Source organism: Macaca mulatta, chromosome 9, assembly GCF_049350105.2.
Source record: "Macaca mulatta isolate MMU2019108-1 chromosome 9, T2T-MMU8v2.0, whole genome shotgun sequence".
Taxonomy (NCBI): Eukaryota; Metazoa; Chordata; class Mammalia; order Primates; family Cercopithecidae; genus Macaca; species Macaca mulatta.
The window spans coordinates 29,338,947-29,358,736 of NC_133414.1; the positions used below are offsets into that span (position 1 = coordinate 29,338,947).

Below are 19,790 nucleotides of genomic sequence, written 5' to 3' on the forward strand. Positions count from 1 at the left end.
CTCCACATTTTTAAATTGCTGGACTGTATGGGTAAGAACAACACTAGTGAATTCCATCTCTCCAACAGCCTTGATGAAAGCAGTGTTTGACTGAAAAAAATATGAAATTTAATTTTAGACATGGCAAGTTCAATTACATCACTTCATATCACAGTAGAAAATAGAATTTGTTCTACCATGGGAAATAATATAATGGAATAGATCAGAATAGTAGTATAATAAAATAGAATATCCAAGTACAAAAACAATTTTCAAGTAAGTACACACATTGTTTGAAGGTACTTTATTAAGATCAAAGATTTTTCATTACATTTATTTATAAATCCTTCCTAGTCAAAATAAAATAAATAATAAAAATCTGTATCTTTACAAAGATTTTAAGAACATAGTTTTGTTAAGTCTGAGAAGGTTTGTCAATTTCAAATTATTACAGTTTAGATACATTCAATCATTACACAATACCAGGAAGGTCAGCCTTAGAGATACCAAGAATTCCATATTGGTCAGTAAAATAAGGGTAAAAAATTAAATTTTAATTTTACCTTTTTATGTTTAATTGACTATAGTCAATAATAGGAGGACAGAATTTCCTTTTTGGTCTTGAATTTTAAATACATGAATTTTAAAAAGTGAACATTCCTCTTCTCTTACATAGTGACTCCAACTTAGGGAGCTGGTTTCTGAAGGGAGGAGTGCTATTCTCCTTGCTGGAGAAGGAGGCTGGGGGAAGAAAGTTCAGGATTCAGGGCCTTTCTGCTGCCGTTATTGATGCACTCTTGGAGTTGGCCCTGCCTTATTAAATTTTAATCAGGTATCTTTCTAAGCATCAAGATGGCCATATAAACACCATTTTTAAGACTATGTCTACAGGCTGGGCACGGTGGATCACACCTGTAATCCCAGCACTTTGGGAGGCCAAGGCAGGAGGACTGCTTGAGCCCAGGAGTTCAAGACCAGCCTGAGCAACATAGCAAGACCCTGTCTCAAAAAAAAAAAAAAAAAAAAGTATACTACCTGATTTCTAAAATTACCAAAGGGCCCCCTTTTTTCCCCTATTATTTAAAAATATTGTTCTAGCTCTGCCCTTAAATAAACAAAGGTCTGGACCTTTCTTTTTTAAAACGTTATATTTTTATAACATCTTATTACCACCACCATAAAAGGACTCAGTATCTCCCACTTTACACTATATCTCTGTCCCCAAAGTAAATAACTGAAGCAATTATCTGCAATTTTTTTTTTTAATGTGGGTATTTCAGGGTAAAGAATTTGGACTGCCTAAATTACTCAGGTGATTGCCTGAATTATTACATATTTCCCATCATTCTTTGTACAAGAAGTCTTGATTTATAGAAAATTTTAGACAATGTTCAAAGAAGGAAATATGCTACCCAAACAATCTACTTAAGACTTCAGATTGGCAACCCTCCCTCTTTCATTTTTTAAAAACAAAATTTCTGCTATTTAATTAATACACTTAGAACTCACTGTCTGGATGATGTTGTTATATAATACTTCATCTGATTATCTATTTTGGTGTGACTATGTGTCAAGGCCATTGGAGTGGTTTTTGTCTCTGTTTCTAATATGAACTTGACAAGTCTGAAGGAAAACCAGTGAAAAATGCTATCAAATGTGCAGTGCACAGATCGTGCACTTGGATCTATCTGTGTAAAGCTCAAATATTTACATGGAATGTTGACCATGATTTATAAAACTACTCTTTTAAATTTATACATACAATCAATTTATTTTATGAATAGCCCCATTTGATATTTAAAAAAATATGCCTTTCAAATATTTCATAGATATATAAAATTTTACTACATTCTATTTTTTTCACATGACATTTAAACTCTCTTTACAAATCAACAAAAAATAACATTTTTTTTTCCTCTTTGAAAGTCACAGATGCAATGATTTTCGACTGGCAGGGCTTCACTGCATGCAAGAATGGCAGGATATGCTTTCTCTTATAGAACGTATAGACATTTCTAGCATTTTGAACTATATAATTCACTTGCTGAGAATCAGTAGTATCAAAGAAAAGTGAGAGATCCCATCTAAATATCTACAATATAAGAGTCTTTCTTAAACTTCTTTAACAATGGCAAGGTTAGGATGGTGTCTGGACAGTGTTAACAATCATTTTGACGACAAAGAAATAACATTACATGAAAAGTTTTCTAAAATATATCTCAGAGCAATTTAAAGAGAGGGATGATCTATTGCACATAGATGAAAAATAATCTTTAATTGTATCAGTAATACATAAAACATGTTTTACATGTTTTAGAATAGAAATCCTTCTAATTTATTGGAAAAATCCAAAACCAGCTAAAATAACATTTTGGGTGACTTCATAAATTGTCTTCTGGGGATTTACAAATAAAAATATCCTTTGTAATCATTTCTTGCCACAAGACTACCATTGTAATATTAATCCCACAAGGAAAGGCTTTTAGTTACATATACAATAACTGTTTAAAGTCTACTTTCCCTTATTAAATGTTTGTTGAGTCACTGACAGGTACTCAAAAGGACTTCTCAAGCTATATTATGAAGGTCATTCACTCAAGGTAAAATTTCAGTTACTCTTTTAAGAATTATTTTAAAATGCACACACTGTGAACGTATCACGAATATGTAAGAAAAAGTCTATACTTTTTGAATAGTAGGACGACGACTTACCACCTGCCCGGCTAAATCTGTGATGGTCCACCCAGAAAGAGCAAAGCTGACCTGTCTGTCTGAAGCTGCTCATGGCTGCTGAATTGATACCTTCAACAGCTAACATTCAAACTCAACGGCAGCCGCCACACCGGAGACCAGCAGAAGCGCTGAATTCCAATACATACTAAGCCTCTAGCTAGGTCTCTCTGAAAATTTCAGCCTCATGTTGGAGAGAGAGCTGTATTAAAGACAACCAGAAAGTTTGAGGTTTTGCTTAGAATACAGTACCGTGCACATTTTGATTTCTGATCATAACTCACACATGGTGTTTGAAATAAGGCTGTAAAAAGATACAAACAAAACCAGCATTCAACTTGAATCAAGATTGTACATCTATGACAGTGATATAGATTTACAAACCCCCTACCAAAACAGTAACTGATTTCATCATGCACTCTATAAAAAAAGACGATTATGGAAATTTCTCTTAGTTACGAATGTAACCAGCTCACTGGTACCCAATGGGTCTCTGTCTCTAATTTGTCAAAAGTTGTTTTGAGCTCATTGAATGCCACGGTGAGGTCATCATTTATTATAATTTTGTCAAAAAGATGACCATATTGACTTTCCATTATCTGTGCAGATTTAATCATTTCTTGAAAATCTTCTTCCTACAAAAGGAAGTATTAAAAAAATAATTGGTTAACCAGGCCATTACCTCACTTCACATCAATGCGAACATTCTACAATTGGTTTACCTAATGCTGTTCTGTGTTCAGTCTTTCCCCTCAGCCAGAAATAAAAGTCATCCTCTTTAACCACAAGTGCTTCAGAAGCCACAATTTCTAATACTATTTCTATGATTTGCTTGTAACAAAAAACTACTCTGGCAAGAGTCAAAACTCCTGCCTTAACTGAATTGCAGGATAATGAGTCAGTAAGTCATCATTATGTGGAACTGTCAGTATTAAAATAGCTATTGGAGGAAAGAAGTGTTTACTCTGATGTTTTGGCTGCATTATTTATGCTTATTCATAGGAAGGAATTTATAATATAAACTCCTTTTTCAGAGTTGGACAAATTTGTAAAAGGATGATTACCATGTTTTTTGTTTTTTGTTTTGAGACAGAATCTCACTGTGTTGCCCAGGTTGGGGTGCAGTGGTGCAATCCCAGCTCACCACAACCTCTGCCTCCCGGGTCCAAGCTATCCTCCTGCCTCAGTCTCCTGAGTAGCTGGAATTACAGGAGCGTGCCGCCACGCCTGGCTAATTTTTATATTTTCAGTAGAGATAGAGTTTCTCCATGTTGGCCAGGCTGGTCTGGAACTCCTGACCTCAAGTGATCCACCTGCCTCAGCCTCCCAAAGTGCTGGGATCACAGGCGTGAGCCACCGCACCCGGCTGATTACCATGTTCTTTCGATGTCTCATTAAAAGTGTTTCAAGAGCCTTCGTGTCTCACATTTTTAAAGCCAGGAAGTATTTTAGTTGGCTATATAACATAAATGTAAGAGAGCCAAATCCTAAGAATATGTTATCCTTTCTTATCTTCATTGAGAAACCTTTAAAATGTCTAAATAGTACAATAAATCTTTATGTTGCAACATGCTGAAATAATTTGAGTCTGCATTTCATTGTCACATAAGATTTCACGATGACAGAAAATTTAATTTTAGTGTTGATCAAGAGCCTGAGTAACTAACAACGTATGACAGTACCTACTCAGAACGGATATGTACTGTTGGCATGTAAAAAAAGGTATTTATCAAATATACTGGCAATCAGAAATGTGATCTGTATTTTGTAACCACAATGAACAGTTCAAAAATTAACACAGACTAAAGTTAATGATGAGCTAATTAAGAGGGGGAAGAAAAAAATAAGCTCTTGACATTTAATTTCTTTGCTTTTGATTTTTGGTCCAAAGGTAGAATATATTAAGATTAAGAACAAAAACAATAAAAGGTCTTGCCAGAAGCCATTATAGTCATGAATATACCACAATCATCACTTCCAATAACACTCATAGAAAATACAAATATTGGCCGGGCGTGGTGGCTCAAGCCTGTAATCCCAGCACTTTGGGAGGCCGAGACAGGCGGATCACGAGGTCAGGAGATCGAGACCATCCTGGCTAACATGGTGAAACCCCGTCTCTACTAAAAAATACAAAAAAAAACTAGCCGGGCGAGGTGGCGGGCGCCTGTAGTCCCAGCTACTCGGGAGGCTGAGGCGGGAGAATGGCGTAAACCCGGGAGGCGGAGCTTGCAGTGAGCTGAGATCCGGCCACTGCACTCCAGCCTGGGCGACAGAGTGAGACTCCGTCTCAAAAAAAAAAAAAAAAAAAAGAAAATATATTATTGCTGAGGAATATTGGTCTACTTATCCTATCCCCAAAATAGTGATTTTTCTTTTGCTGTGCTAAATATAATTATTGACAAGGAGAGAAGCAAGGCAAATTATTAAATTTTTCATTTGGACTCTTAATGAGTAACAGTAACTCATGGTATTTTTAGCTTTAAAAATAAGGCTGCTCTGAAAATTAATTGGTCTAGATGTTATACAAATGTTCAGATTACAATAGTATGAAATGTATGCATAATAGCATACAAAATAGTTTCAGTCAAAAGAATATGAAGATCCATTCAACGAAGCACAAAAAGTGTAACTGTTCAAAAGGTACATACCTAAATACAATTCTTTCACTGATTTTTTTAATCTATTATACTCTTGCCGAGTACATGCAGCTGTATATATGTTTTCATATCTACAACTGTATCTTACATTGTATCTACTGCTTACATCTTATCTCCAAGCTTTTTGTGGTTGTTGTTGAGATAGGGTCTCACTGTCACCGAGGCTGGAGTGCAGTGGTGTGATCTCAGCTCACTGCACTCTCAGTCCCCTGAGGTTCTTGTGATCTTCCCACCTCCGCCTCCCAAGTAGCTGGGACTACAGGTGTGCAACCATCATGCCTGGCTAATTTTCATATTTTTTGTAGAGATGGGGTTTCACCATGTTGGCCAGGTTGGTCTTGAACTCCCGGACTCAAGTGATCCTCCTGCTTCAGCCTCCCAAAGTGCTGGGATTACATAGGTGTGAGCCACCACACCTGGCCCCCAAGCATCACTATACTTACTGTGAAGGGCTTTGCAGCACCTTGGTCATCTCTGCTTGAAATAATCTTTGCATTTTTTCTTGTTTCCCTCAAACGCTCTATTGATGGAGGCTTTATAAATATCACATAGGGCTTAAATTCTAGTGTCCTTAAATGCTTCACTGTCTACAAGGAAGAAAAGAAAGTTTTCTCACATTTCTCCATAGCATCATGAATTACTGAATTTTCTTTCTAAGGAGAAAATTCCTCAAAATTATTCTTTAATTAAGATCAGTAGTCCTTTCAATATACTATTATTCAATTAACTGTTGACAAATGTAACAAACACTTCTGAAAAGAAGCTGGGGAATGTAACTTGGCATTTAAAAATGTCCTGAAATACATCATAATTAACATTGAACAGAAGTGACTAAAAAAATCACAAAACTGGTTTTTAGATCAAATACCCCAAAGGTGTGATGAGTTAAATAACCCTCTGTCCATTAATGTCTTCCAACCATCCCTTTTAAGCCCCTTCCTGATTTCAGGCAGGAGTTCTCCTCTTTCGCCCTATCCTTCAGAGTGCCCTACAAGGGCAGCCTCTTGCTCTCCCTGATGCCTGTCCACATTCCTTCATCAAATCGTTGATGTTCTATACTCTATACTTCTGGGGACCCATCTATAATCAAGGGTGAGAGTTGAAAGCTATTCTTCATGAGCTGATACTACACTGTGGGAGTCTGAGAGCAACTGGACCCGGGACACCAGAAGAGAGGCTCTGCAGAAGCAGGACTGTCCCATTCACTGTTGTGCCTGATATGGTTTGGATCTGTGTCCACACCCAAATCTCATGTTGTAATGTAATCCCCACTGCTGGCGGTGCAGCCTGGTGGGATGTGACTGAATCATAGGGGCAGTTTCCCGGGGTTTAACACCATCCCCCTTGGTGCTCTCATCACAATAGTCAGTTCTTGTGAGACCTGGTTGTTTAAAAGTGTGTGGCACTTTGCTCCTCTCTCTCTCTCTTCCTCCTGCTCTGGCCATGTGAAGTGCTCACCCCTCCTTTGACTTCCGCCATGATTGTAAGTTTCCTGAGGCCTCCCCAGAGCTGAGCAGATACCAGCATCATGCTTCCTGTACAGTCTGCAGAGCCGTGAGCCAATTAAACCTCTTTTTTTTTTTTAAATAAATTACCCAGTCTCAGGTATTTCTTCATAGCAGTGCAATAAGGGACTGACACAGTGCCCAAGTCACAAGGCAGCCTTCCTGATTCTTGAAACCCTTTTACTGCAGATTCATCCTCCTTTAGAGGTGCAAAGGGCTTCCACAGGTCATTCTAGCATTTGGAGGTTTTGCATCCCAGCTATCAGTGGGAGGAGAAACCATGGTCCCTGGGGGATGAGGAAAATGCTGTGGACTGGGGATCTACTAGAAGATGTATGGTTTGACAGGAAATTGAATGGCTTCATCCACTGAAATTCTCAGTTCAGAATGTTCACAACGGAGTTTCCAGGATGACAGATGCAGATATGGCAACACAATGGGGCTTTCATTCAGTACATTTCCTGCAAAATGCCCTTCAGTTCTAGTGGGGGGTTATTTGCTAGGATATATACAGAACTCAAGTCAAAGACTTGGAACCAAAATGTCCATTGTTAAAAATTATAGACACTGATACTAATACATAACACATAAGAATGCATTATGCATGTAACAATGTGATGTATTATTAAAAAATACAGAATAGATAGAAATATCTAAGAGTTGCTTTACTTGACAATAACTGAATATAAATAAGAGTTACAAACACAGGTCTTGGAGCTTCCTCCACTTCTCTTTCTAATAATATTATGGGCTTTTCTTTTTTTCCACCAAACATGTCTCAAATTATATTTAAATGCTTTTGCCATCTCAGAAAAGCCACATATAGCCAAAAGTGGGTTGACTTTTTATTTATTTCCTATTGAAATGCTCACATGAGGTGCTGTAGATGACATGGGTCAGGAGGGTATTGAATAGTTCATTGTTTACTTACATGAGGCTGAACATCCAACAAACAAACTTTGTTTTTAGCAAGGACAGACCGAACTGAGTCTATGCTTGTGCCGTAGTAGTTGTTTTTATATTCTCCATATTCAATAAACCTGTAAAAAATTAGATGCATCAGAATCATTTGTGAATTTAAAAAAATTATAGGTGGCAAGTTAAATTCATAAGTAAAAGACATTTCTGCTGAACATGTAATTTTTTAAACTGTGTTTAATAATACAAACAGAGCCAAGTATTTCAAAATGTCAGTTTTTAAAAAATCTTTTATTTTACATTTTCAAATCAGTAACACTTGCTTAAATTACACTTAAACAGAAAAAAAGTACTTTAGTCTAGTAGGGCTCTAATGTTTTCCATCACCCCCTTTCTTTTTCAGAACTAATGCAATGCAATAAAATGGTGAATAAGCCAAACAATAGAAACTACTGGAATTTCACTGCACGCTACAGAGTAACCCAGCCCAGCTTCAGAACTAGAGGCACTGGGTGGTGGCTAATGGAGCCAGGGCAGCCGATCATGTGCTATAAAAACACAATCACTGCGCCAAATGCGAGAAAAGCATTTCGATGTTTCAATAAAATCCCATAATCCTGCATTAAAACACATATTGCTTCTGATGCCCTAAAATATTCGTGCCTCAGCAGATGGAAAACCTGGGCAGGGGGCACTGGGGTGGGCTTGGAGCTAGCTAGAGGAGATGGTACCAGCAAGTTTATTATCATCATTTCAATTTTTTGAAGAGCCAATGAGAGAATGAGATGCAGGTGTGTGAAGCAGATGCTGGCGCTAGTGATATACTACCCAGTTGTTCATTAGTTTTTGAAGTAAAATTCAATCCAAATTATATGTTAAGATTCAATTAGTGGGCCAGAAGGAGGTCAAAATAAGACACTTACAACCTTCCCTCATTCTGCAAAACAGGGTCTATACATTTTATAGAAATGAAGCAAATCCAGGTTACTAAAAATTAGAGGTGAAGATTAACAATAATTATCAACCAAATGATTGCCTTTTCATCTGTTTCAAATATTATTATGATAATTAAAATACATTTAAAATGGAGGAGAACTCTCAGTTGTCTAAAACTGGACAGGCATGTGCTTATAAAAAAACAGTCGCATGAAAATTCTCAAAAGTGTCCACATACTTGTTATTTTGTACATCTGTCTCAAACAAATGCTTGGAAATGAAAATGTATTCAACACCATCACTCTCCTGGCTTCTTCTTGCTCTGGTAGTATCTACAATTTAATGAAAAGGAGTTAAGAAAAGCCCATATCAGCCACCTTAAGGAAAATACTAAAAAAGAAATCAAGTGTATTTAATTAGTTTTTTCAACAGGAGTTAAAAATGTATTTAAAAAGCAAATTAGCTCATAAAATATGGTAAGCTGTTATAAATCCAGATTTTCCACTGTTATTAAAATTATATTGATTTGAAGATGGATTGAAAAGTTAATTGCATTGTATGTCTCTGCTATTATTCGCTATTTTGAAGGCTCTGTAACCTGATATAAGAGTGGTATTTAAACTCCTGAGGAAAAAAACCTTTCTTGCAAATAATATGCTTATTATCTTTATTGATCTGTATTCATTAAAGCAAATCTATTAACCACTAAGTTGTTAGGTAAACTCTGAAACTGTTTGGCTCTCTTCCTCTCATGGAACATAGTGGATATGCCATCAAAGTTTTGTTTTACCAGCCAAGTGAAGCCAAATACTTCTGTGTGCCACTCATTCCTCCTTTGCAAAGTGATAAATAGCATCATCTTAGAATACTATTGAACTTCTAACCTTTCAGTAATCTTGCCTAATTATTTATTAATGAATTAAAATAGAGCAGAAAATATAGGATTCATTAAAACGACAACAAGAACAAAGCCCAAGGCACTCCAGCGCTGACATGGCAAATGGAAACCCACTACAGGCCATCCTTCCTGCAGATCCCAACGAAAAACTATGGATGCTAAGAAACGACCTGAACACTTTGAAAATAAGTAAAGCAGGTAGACTGTAGAGGGGAGTCAAACTGCATGGGGAGGAGTTTAACTTTATTTTCCTCTTAGCTTTGCCCCAAGGGTGGGAACCCTTCACAGAGCGGCATGGTAGAATCTGCAGTTAAATGTCAATAGAAGCTCTAACGTTTTGGTGCAAAGAACCAGGGGGGTGGGGCGGGGGGGGGAGGGGAGAAAAAGTCCCTGTGGGTTGAAAAGTGTGGAGGAAATCCAGGAGACAAGAAAGCCGGAGAAGAAAATACTTTAATTCTGTGTATGAGTCAACAATAGCCTAAGAATTGCCTCTGTGCTATATACATGCAGTTCAAACTCAAACTAGCATGGCAAAGGCTTCATGAAGTGAACTGAGAGTGGGAGGTACAGGTCTCAGCCTAACCCCTGAATAACAGTAGCACAAAACATATCTAAGCCAATGAAGAAAAGGCATAAAGAACTGAGCTGAGATCTGAAGCATGCACACAAGTCTTAGACTAATCCTTGCACCCTAACAGACCCAAATCAATATAACAAAGGTAAGTGAGATAAAAGAAGCTGGAAGCTAAAATAAAAACATCAGCATTCTGCAGACTATTGTAACAAGACCTAGTGTTAATACAATATTATATTCACAATGTCCAAAATGCAATCTGAAATTATTCAACATGAAAGAACCAAAAAAAAAGAAATGACCCATTTTCAAGGGGAAAGATAACAGATGGCAACCCTGAATGACCTGGAAGTTAGATTAGACAAAGTCGTTCAAGCAGGTACCATAACTATGCTTGAAAAGGTAAGGGAAAATATACTTGAATTGAACAAAAATATAAATTCTTAGCAGAGGAAGAGAAACTATAAAGAAAAAACAAATAGAAATTCTAGAAGTGAAAAATAAAAATATCCAATAGAAACAAATCACTAGATGGGCCCAAAAACAGAATGACAGAAAAAAAGCCAGTGAACTTGAAGACAAAGCAATAAAATTATATAATCTAAACAACAACAACAAGATTAAAAATATATAGATAGAACTCCAGGGACCTATGAGAAAACATATATGTCATAGGAGTACTAGAAGGATAGGAAAGAAGAAATTGGGGCAGAAAAATATGTTTGAAAAAATAAAGACCCCAAACTGCTATAATTTGGTGAAATATATAAACTTACCAATTTCAGCAGCTCAGCAAATCCCAAACAGGATACACTCAGAAGGAAAAAATTATGCCTACACACATTATAATCAAACTATTAAAAGTCAAAGATAAATAAAAAATCTCAAAGCAGCTAGGAAAAATCACAGAACACATAAGTTAATAATGATTTAAACTGTCACAGATTTCTTATTATAAATCATAAAAATAAGAAATCAATAAAATAATACCTTTAAAGCACTGAAGGAAAAGACTTAATCAAAATGTGTTTCAAGAATAAAGGCAAACAAACTAATAGAATTCACAGCCGACTGTTCCAAAAGAAATATTCAAGGAAGTTTTTTAGGCTGAAAGAAGTGATAAGAAGGAAACTTCTGTATTCAGGAATGAAGAAAGAACAAATAATTGTGTAAATGTAAAAGTCTACTTTTTTTGTCTTAAGTTCACTAAGACATATATGACTCTTTTAAAGAAAAGTTATAATATTGTCTGATAGAGTTTTCAATGTATGCAAATATAATACATTTGACACCTAAAACAAAAAGATTAGGCTGGGGGAAGGGGTCTTAAATGGCTGCCAGGTTTCTGTATTTTATGTGAAATACACCAAGTTAAACTGCAAGCAGATCATGAATGGTTAGATACGCATACTTTAATATTTAGAGCAACCAGTAAAAACTAATCCAGAGATACCACCAGGGACTCAACAGGTAGATTAAAATGGAAACTAAAAAACACCAAAATAATCCAAAAGAAGACAGAAAAAGAAGAAAAATACAATAAAATACAGAAGAGACAAAGAGAAAACAAATAATAAAATAGTAACTTAAATTCAATCTTTCCATAATTTCGTAAATACACACACACACACACACACACACACACACCCCAAAGGTTGGCTTAACATTAGAAAAGCAGTAGAATTCACAACATTAAGAGAATAATGGCAGACAAAACAATCATCTCAACGTATGCAGAGAAAGCATTTTTAAAAATCTTCGACACCATTCGCGACAGTCTCAGCAAACTAGGAGTAACAGGAATGTCCTCAAACTGATAAAGCCAACGTTATATTAACGGTAAAAGATGGAGCTGTTTTCCCCTGAGATCAGGATCAAGGCAAGTCTGCTAAGTAACAACACGAAAAGTAACTTGAAATGGGTCAAGACCTAAATATAAAACCTAAAACTGTAAAACTTCCAGAAGAAAACAGGAGAATGTCTTTGCAACCTTGAGATAACAAATAACTTTTACATAGAACAGAAAAATTATAAAACATAAAAGAAAAAATGATAAATTAGATTTCATCAAAATTAAACTTTTGCTTTTTAAATGACACCATTAAAAAAAATGAAAAGGTCAGCCACAGACTGTAAGGAAATATGTGTAACACATTTATCAGATGAAGAACATGTATCCAAGAGAATGTAAAGAACTCTCAAAACTCAGTAATGAGACAAACAGTCCACTTTTTAAAAATGGGCCAGGCACAGTGCCTCACACCTGTAATCTCACACTTTGGGAGGCTGAGGCAGGTGGATCACTTGAGGCCAGGAGCTTGAAACCAGCCTGGTCAATATAGTGAAACTCCATCTCTACTATAAATATAAAAATTAGCCGGGCTTGGTGGTGTACACACCTGTAATCCCAGCTGCTCGGGAGGCTGAGGTGGGAGAATCGCTCCACCCAGGAGGTGGAGATTGGAGTGAGCCAAGATCACAACACTGCACTTCAGCCTGGGCAACAGAGCAAGACTCTGTCTCAAAAAAAAAAAAAAAAAAAGTCAAAAGATTTGAATACACACTTTACCAAAGAAGATCAGGGGTCCCTAACCCCCAGGCCACACCAGTCTGTGGACTGTAAGGAACCAGGCCACACAGAAGGTGAGCAGCATGCAGGCAAGGGAGCATCACCATCTGAGCTCCTCCTCCTATCAGATCAGCAGTGGCATTAGGAGCACGAACCCAGTTGTGCACTGCATGTGCGAGAAACCTAGATTAGGCACTCCTTATGAGAATCTAATGCCTGATGATCTGAGGTGGAACAGTTTCATCCTGACACCATCCCCTCCTGCCCTGTCTGTGGAAAAAGTGTCTTCTGTGAAACTGGTCCCTGGTGCCAAAAAGGTTGGGGACTGCTGCATAAAATCATGCTAGTCATTAGTTAAGGCAAACTGAAGTACGAGATACCACTACGTACTTACTACACTGACAAAAATTCAGAAGGCTGACTACAGCAAGTGTTGACAAGGATGTGGAGCACCTGCAGTTCACATATGCTACTGGTGGTTTGTAAGATGGTATAACCACTTTGGAAATCAGTTTAGTAGTTTCTCAAAAAATTAAGCCATATGGCCTCACCATTCCACTCCTACTTATTTAGCCAAGAGAAACAAAAACATATTTGTCAAAAGACTTATACAAAAACCTTGTAATAACTTTATTTATCATAGCCAAAAATGGGGGTAGAGGAAGAAACCCCTAAATATTCTTCAACAGGTGCATGTATAGACAAATTGTAGTATTTCTATACAATGAAATGCTATTCAGAATGAAAAGGTATGAAAAAGAATGAATTATTGATGTAGGAAACAACATGGGTGAATCTTTCATTATGCTGAGTGGAAAAAGTCTGGCAAAAATGGATGCATACTGTATAATCCTATTTAGATAACATACTAAATCATTTCAAATAATCTATAGTGACAGAATGCAGATCAGTGGTTGCCTGGGAACAGGGTGGAAGGCTGGATTACCAAGGGCACATGGAAATTTTTTGAGATGGAAACATTCATTATGTTGACTGTCGTGATGTTTTCACATGTGTATGCAGATGCTAAAACTGATGTGATTGTACATTTTAAATATATGCTGTTTATTCCAATTACATCTTGATGTTATAAAAAGAATCTGAGAAGAAGGGGAAATGTAACTTAATAGAAAAAGTAATGAATTTATAAAATCCAACTAATTTAAATTATATCCCAAAGTTTAATTCCCTTTTATTTAGTTAGCAAGAATATTTTAATACAATGCTTAGGTCTCTTGAAACAGTTTTTCGTACCTGTTCTGCAGGTGGTGCACCAAGAGGTAGTGCTAGTCTTTAAAATGAAATGTCACACTCTACAGGAACAGCATGAAGTACTGGTATTCTAAACTGGTACATTGTATTCTATCGTAAAGACTGAAGTTTTACAGCAGAAAAATACCCTACTGAATGTATATAACACAATTAATATCCAAGAATGTGAGAGATATTAAAATTAGTATAATGCCCTACTTTGGAGTTTAGGCTTAATATTCATTTATTATTACTTAACCAATTTTGTTGTTGTTATTTGCAAGTGTTCCTTCAGCAAACAGTAGGCCTAAGTAAAAAGTATTGTTGAAAATCAAAATTGAGAATTTTCTGTGCATTGATTTCTTTCTTATGGACAGAGAAAAGATTGTCTTTATTCAATTATGATGGCAGGACACTTTGGTTGAAAATCTGCAACACATGGTTGAAAGATCACTTCCCTGACACACGGCATCCCACAGCAGGGTTAAAATATTTTTAGAACCACATCAAGGGGTAATTGAACAAGACATTTATGACATTGCCACATGCATTTAAAAGGTAATGTGTCTACAACCAAATTGTTTGCTTATCATAATCAACCCGAATTACCTAGGTCTGATGTTATTTTACCGACGAAGAATGTCAGTGCCTAATTGTAATGAGTTCCACAGGAACCTCATGAACTCATTCACAATGAGGAATCCTGAATAAGAGATCTGAAATTCTTATGAGAAGGAGATTCCAAGGGAAAGATGTGCCTATTAACCACAAGGCAGGCAGGACTTCGTCACAGCTCACTGAGTACCCACTGTGTACACCAGTTAAGGCAAAATAGAAAACAAAATAGGAGCCCTCTTCCCACTTCCCCAAAATATCCCAAAATAGCTGTCCTGGGGAGACAGGAAAAAAAAATTTTAACTGGTACCCTAGTTATAATGCCTTTTTTATAAAAAAGAAAAAGAAAATTCAAGTGAAGTATCCTATGGACAAAGAAGTTGTCTAGAACATGGATGCTTTAAAACCTACAAAAATACAAAAACTGCAATATACATCTTTCTGAGAACCACAGAAAGTGATTAATAGATGTGGTTGACTAAGAATGCCCAAATTCTAGACTACACAGATTTTGGAATCCATCAAGTATTTGATGTCTACCGTAATACTTCTTGTTACCTATTTTATTTTAATTTAATGCACAAGAGACCCTTTTGACTGGTTGTATTAATAGCCATTCAGATTTATTGATGATAACCTATATAGCCTTAAAACAACGTTGATGTTGCTTTTCAAGGAGGAAATTTCCCACAGGCTGGGCATGGTGGCTCACACCTGTAATCTCAGCACTTTGGGAGGCTGAGGCAGGAGGATCACCTGAGGCCAGGAGTTTGAGATTAGCCTGGGCAATGTAGTGAGACTCCATCTCTACAATCAATCAATCAATAAGAAACTTTCCACAGAGGAGCAAAAGGCAAAAAACAAGGGTTTCAGCCACCACTTTCTTGAAAAGCAACTTTGAACGTTTAATATTATCCCAAGGATAATTTTTAAACATTTCATATAGCTCATTCAGCCATTTTAGCTCGAGTACCTGATTTAGCATCCATTTAAATAATTTTTAAAAATTAAGGTAATTGCAAATTCACAAGTAGTTACAAAAATAGTACAGAGATGTCCTACGTAAAATCACTTAGCTTCCTCTTGAAATATTTACATAACTATAGTACTTTAGGAAAACCAGAAAATCAGCAAACTACAGTTAATAAACTATTATTTCTTTTTAACATTTAAAAGCCTAAGTATGATACAATAACTCATATATACACATAAAAGTGTATATATCTTCCTTACTTTTCACCCGTTTAACACCCCCATGTAGCCAGCACTCTAACAAGAAGCAGGAAATTGCTAGCACCCCAGAATCACCTCTTGGGTTCCCATTCTAACCCAACTCCTTGAGATTTCTAACAGCACACATGAATGTTGCCTTTATTGCAATTATAAAAATGAAATCATACTGTCTCATTCATTCTTTTGTATCTGCCTCCTTTTGTTCAACACATTTGCGAGATTCATTCTTACTGTTGCATGCAGTTGCAGATTGTTCATTCTCATTGCATTACAGTATTACATTGTATGCATGTGCTATACTTCTCCATTCTGCTTATCCATTCAAATGATAAGCATTGGGGTAGTTTCCAGTTCTGAGCACTTATGAATAATGGCTAAGAATATCTCAGTACGTGTCTTTTGGTGAATGTACTTATGCATTTCCATTGGGTGTACAGTAGGACCGGGACTGCTGGGTCAAGGGTATATGTTTGCTCAGCTTTGGTGGCCACTGCTACTTAGTTTTCCAAAATGATTGTGTTGATTTACATTCCCATCAGCAATGTGCAGGAGTTCCTTTGCTCCATAACTTTTTCTGGTGGATATGTAATACATGCTTTCAAAAAGAGAATTATAGAAATAAACATCAAACAATACTGGTGGTATAATCAAAGCAATCACTTTTCTCCAATATTCAAGACTCTGCCCAAAGTATTTTAGAAAGCAAAACTATCTGACATTCTAAAATGACTCTTAAAATATATTCTTCTTTAATTAATTAAATCACCCTGGTTTGATGCTGTACTTTCCAAACATGTCTGATATCAAGAATCACCTGCTATATAAATACAGATTCTTGGGCATATCTTCTTGTAGAACTCTAAGAGATTCTTATCATCAGGCAAGCCTGCGAAACATTACTATATGAAGATCTTTTGACATTAACATCTGTCTAAAATTAAATCAGGGTGAAAAATAACTACTTTGGGGATTTCTTTGGAGAGTCCCAGCCCCACAACCTTTCTGTAATATTGTCAACTTCTGTAACAACTTCAGAGGCAAACATTTAAACAGCTGGGTAAATTGAGGCTAAAGTGTGTTTGTTGCCCTAGGTCCTTCCGTAATATCACATCTCTCATAGGGTGTTACATGGGATAGATTGCCTTATGGATATTTCTCATCTTCAAAAGAAGTCAGTTTTGACTATTTAGTGGAATACAACAAAGATAGTCTGTAGTTTTAAAGGACTGCTGGTGTTAAATAGGAGGAAGAACATGAGAACTGGTATCAGAAAAAACCTGGTTTCAAATCCAAGTGCACCTGTCATCTACGGAACCCAAGTCAACATATCCTTTCCATCCCTATCTCCTTCTGTGTGAAATAGAGATAATATCAACCACCTTATACTTGACTGGCAAGGCTACAAAAATTAAGACAAACAAAGGAGATGAATACACAGTAGGAAGTCTAAAAATTTGTTTTTTTCTTTGTAATCTGTTTTTGCATCTTCTAGGTCTCTTCTATAATTGCTCACCTGTAAGCTTAAAAATCATTTTGTAAACTTTTCTAACAACTCATATATATCGGAATTCAGCTTTTGTAAGAGAGGTGAATAACTGCGGGGGAAAAAAAAGAAACTGCCTAGTTCCACATTTTCATTAACTTTCATCTCTGTTGGTAGAAAACAGCAGTCCTATAACTTATGACTGAAAATGATTACAAACAATAATTTGGAAAAATGTAGTAAAAAGAAGGAACTTGAGGTCACAGAAAACTATAATTTTAAAATAAAGTTGAACTCTTCCAAAACTAGAGAACATCGCTAAGGGCAATATACAAGTAAATTTTTTAAAACAGTACTAAAACCGCTTGAAAAGGCCAACATTTCAATTTAGCCTTTTAGACAACTTTCTAATATCAACATATTAAGTAGTCAAATGGCTTTTATTCTGCAGATCAAAATGTTTCAAACATCACATTTTATTTGTAAGAATGCCTATGAAAACCACTTTTATAAAAATAAATCTAATTCTGTGTACTGAAAAGAAGCTTGCCATATTTAAACTATAGAGTCACGAAAAGCCCATTTAACACTATCTGCCAATTACTGCATATAAAAAGTAATTAAGAAAGGTTTATATTATAATAAGTCTCCTTCAGCTCTCTGTGATTTGATTCTTCTAATCTTAAAGCTGGTGAAAACCTCTGGAAAACATTAGCACTTATTTTAGGAAACAGAATTGTTAGACTTTTATTTGGAAGAAAATTTGTAAGTAATAATTTGATGTCATATGTGTACTAAAATTCAGCGTAAAAACCTAAGAGTAGAGAAGCTGTGATTAACAAATATTACGCCAAAAATCTGTGTAATTTAGGGGAAATCCTTTAACCACTTTGCCTTGGTTTCCTCCTCTGTAATATGGGGATAATGTCACTCTACACTTCTTGAAGCAGGCTGGAAGGTCTAGATGAGTGAGTGTTCAGAACACTGCTTGATACCATACGTGCTTGGGAAGTATTAAGCAATCATTATTAATGAGTACAAAAACTAAACAGTTACAAAGAATGAAGATCTACTATTTGATAGCACGACAGGGTCACTATAGTCAATAAATATACAACTTAATTGTATATTTTAAAATAATGAGTGTAATTGGATTGTTTGTAACTTAAAGGATAAATGCTTGAGGGAATGGATACCGCATTCTCCATGATGTGCTTATTTCAGCATTTCATTCCTGTATCAAAACATCTCGGCTGGGCGTGGTGGTTCACGCCTGTAATCCCAGCACTTTGGGAGGCCAAGGCAGATGGATCATGAGGTCAAGAGATCGAGACCATCCCAGCCAACATAGTGAAACCCTGTCTCTACTAAAAGTACAAAAAATTAGCTGGGTGTGGTGGCCCGTGCCTGTACTCCCAGCTACTCGGGAGGCTGTGGCAGGAGAATCGCTTGAACCCAAGAGGCAGAGGTTGCAGTGAGCTGAGATCGCACCACTGCACTCCAGCCTGGCAACAGAGCGAGACTCCGTCTCAGAAAGAAAAAAACCTCATGTACCCCATAAATATATATACCTACCATGTACCCACAAAAATTTTAAAAATAAGTTAACAAATTTTTGTAAATGATTTTTAAAAAAAATTTAAATTATTGTAAGTGTAGTCGTGGGAACACTGAATAGCACAGAACTCACGGGGCACTGTCACGCCATAGTGCTGGGTGTCACTGATCAGCAGCTTTCGTTTCAGTTCATTCAGCCCTACTCCCACAGGACCTGAAAAACAGATAACAGAACTCCATTATCAGAAAAACACCACATACACATTTCTGAAAATGACATAAGTCTCTAAGACAGACTGAAAACATGGATCCAGCTTTGCATCCTAAGTAAAGAGATTATTTCCCGTTAACTCAAACTTAAGAAAACGTTAGATTTCTTTTGTTGCTTTTTTACTTTTTCAATTGAAATCCTCAGCTTTTCCTCAAAAAGGATAGAAAGATTTATATTTAAATGAGATATATTCAAGAGTATTCAGGCTGGGTGCAGTGCCTCACGCCTGTAATCCCAACACTTTGGGAGGCCGAGTTGGGCAGATCACGAGATCAGGCAATCAAGACCATCCTGGCTAATATGGTGAAACCTCATCTCTACTAAAAATATTTTTAAAAAAAATTAGCCGGGTGTAGTGGCAAGCGCCTGTAGTCCTAGCTACTCGGGAAGTTGAGGTAGGAGAATGGCGTGAACCCAGGAGGCGGAGCTTGCAGTGAGCTGAGATCACACCACTGCACTCCAGCCTGGGCAACAGAGCGAGACTCCATCTCCAAAAAAAAAAAAAAGAAAAAGAAAAAGTATTACCAAATAATAAGTTACCCACAAGAGCCTAAAAAATATGTTCACCTAAGAAAATTCAATTGCATAATGCAGACATTATTGATAATGTC

At 36.4% G+C, this 19,790-nt stretch overlaps 1 protein-coding gene across 4 annotated transcripts in view; it reads right to left on the bottom strand.

Moving 5' to 3' along the window:
- Positions 1-268: 268 nt before the first annotated feature.
- Positions 269-19,790, bottom strand: part of MPP7 (MAGUK p55 scaffold protein 7) — a 252,573-nt gene continuing 233,051 nt past the window's right edge. For all 4 annotated transcript variants that reach the window (XM_077946073.1, XM_001105928.5, XM_077946074.1 and 1 more), the window contains 5 exons: positions 19,042-19,122; positions 8,967-9,060; positions 7,806-7,914; positions 5,813-5,956; positions 269-3,344 (listed from right to left, as the gene is read on the bottom strand). In XM_077946073.1, coding sequence (XP_077802199.1) covers positions 3,165-3,344; positions 5,813-5,956; positions 7,806-7,914; positions 8,967-9,060; positions 19,042-19,122 — 608 coding nt within the window. In that variant the 3' untranslated portion in view covers positions 269-3,164. The remainder of the gene's footprint in view (positions 3,345-5,812; positions 5,957-7,805; positions 7,915-8,966; positions 9,061-19,041; positions 19,123-19,790) is intronic.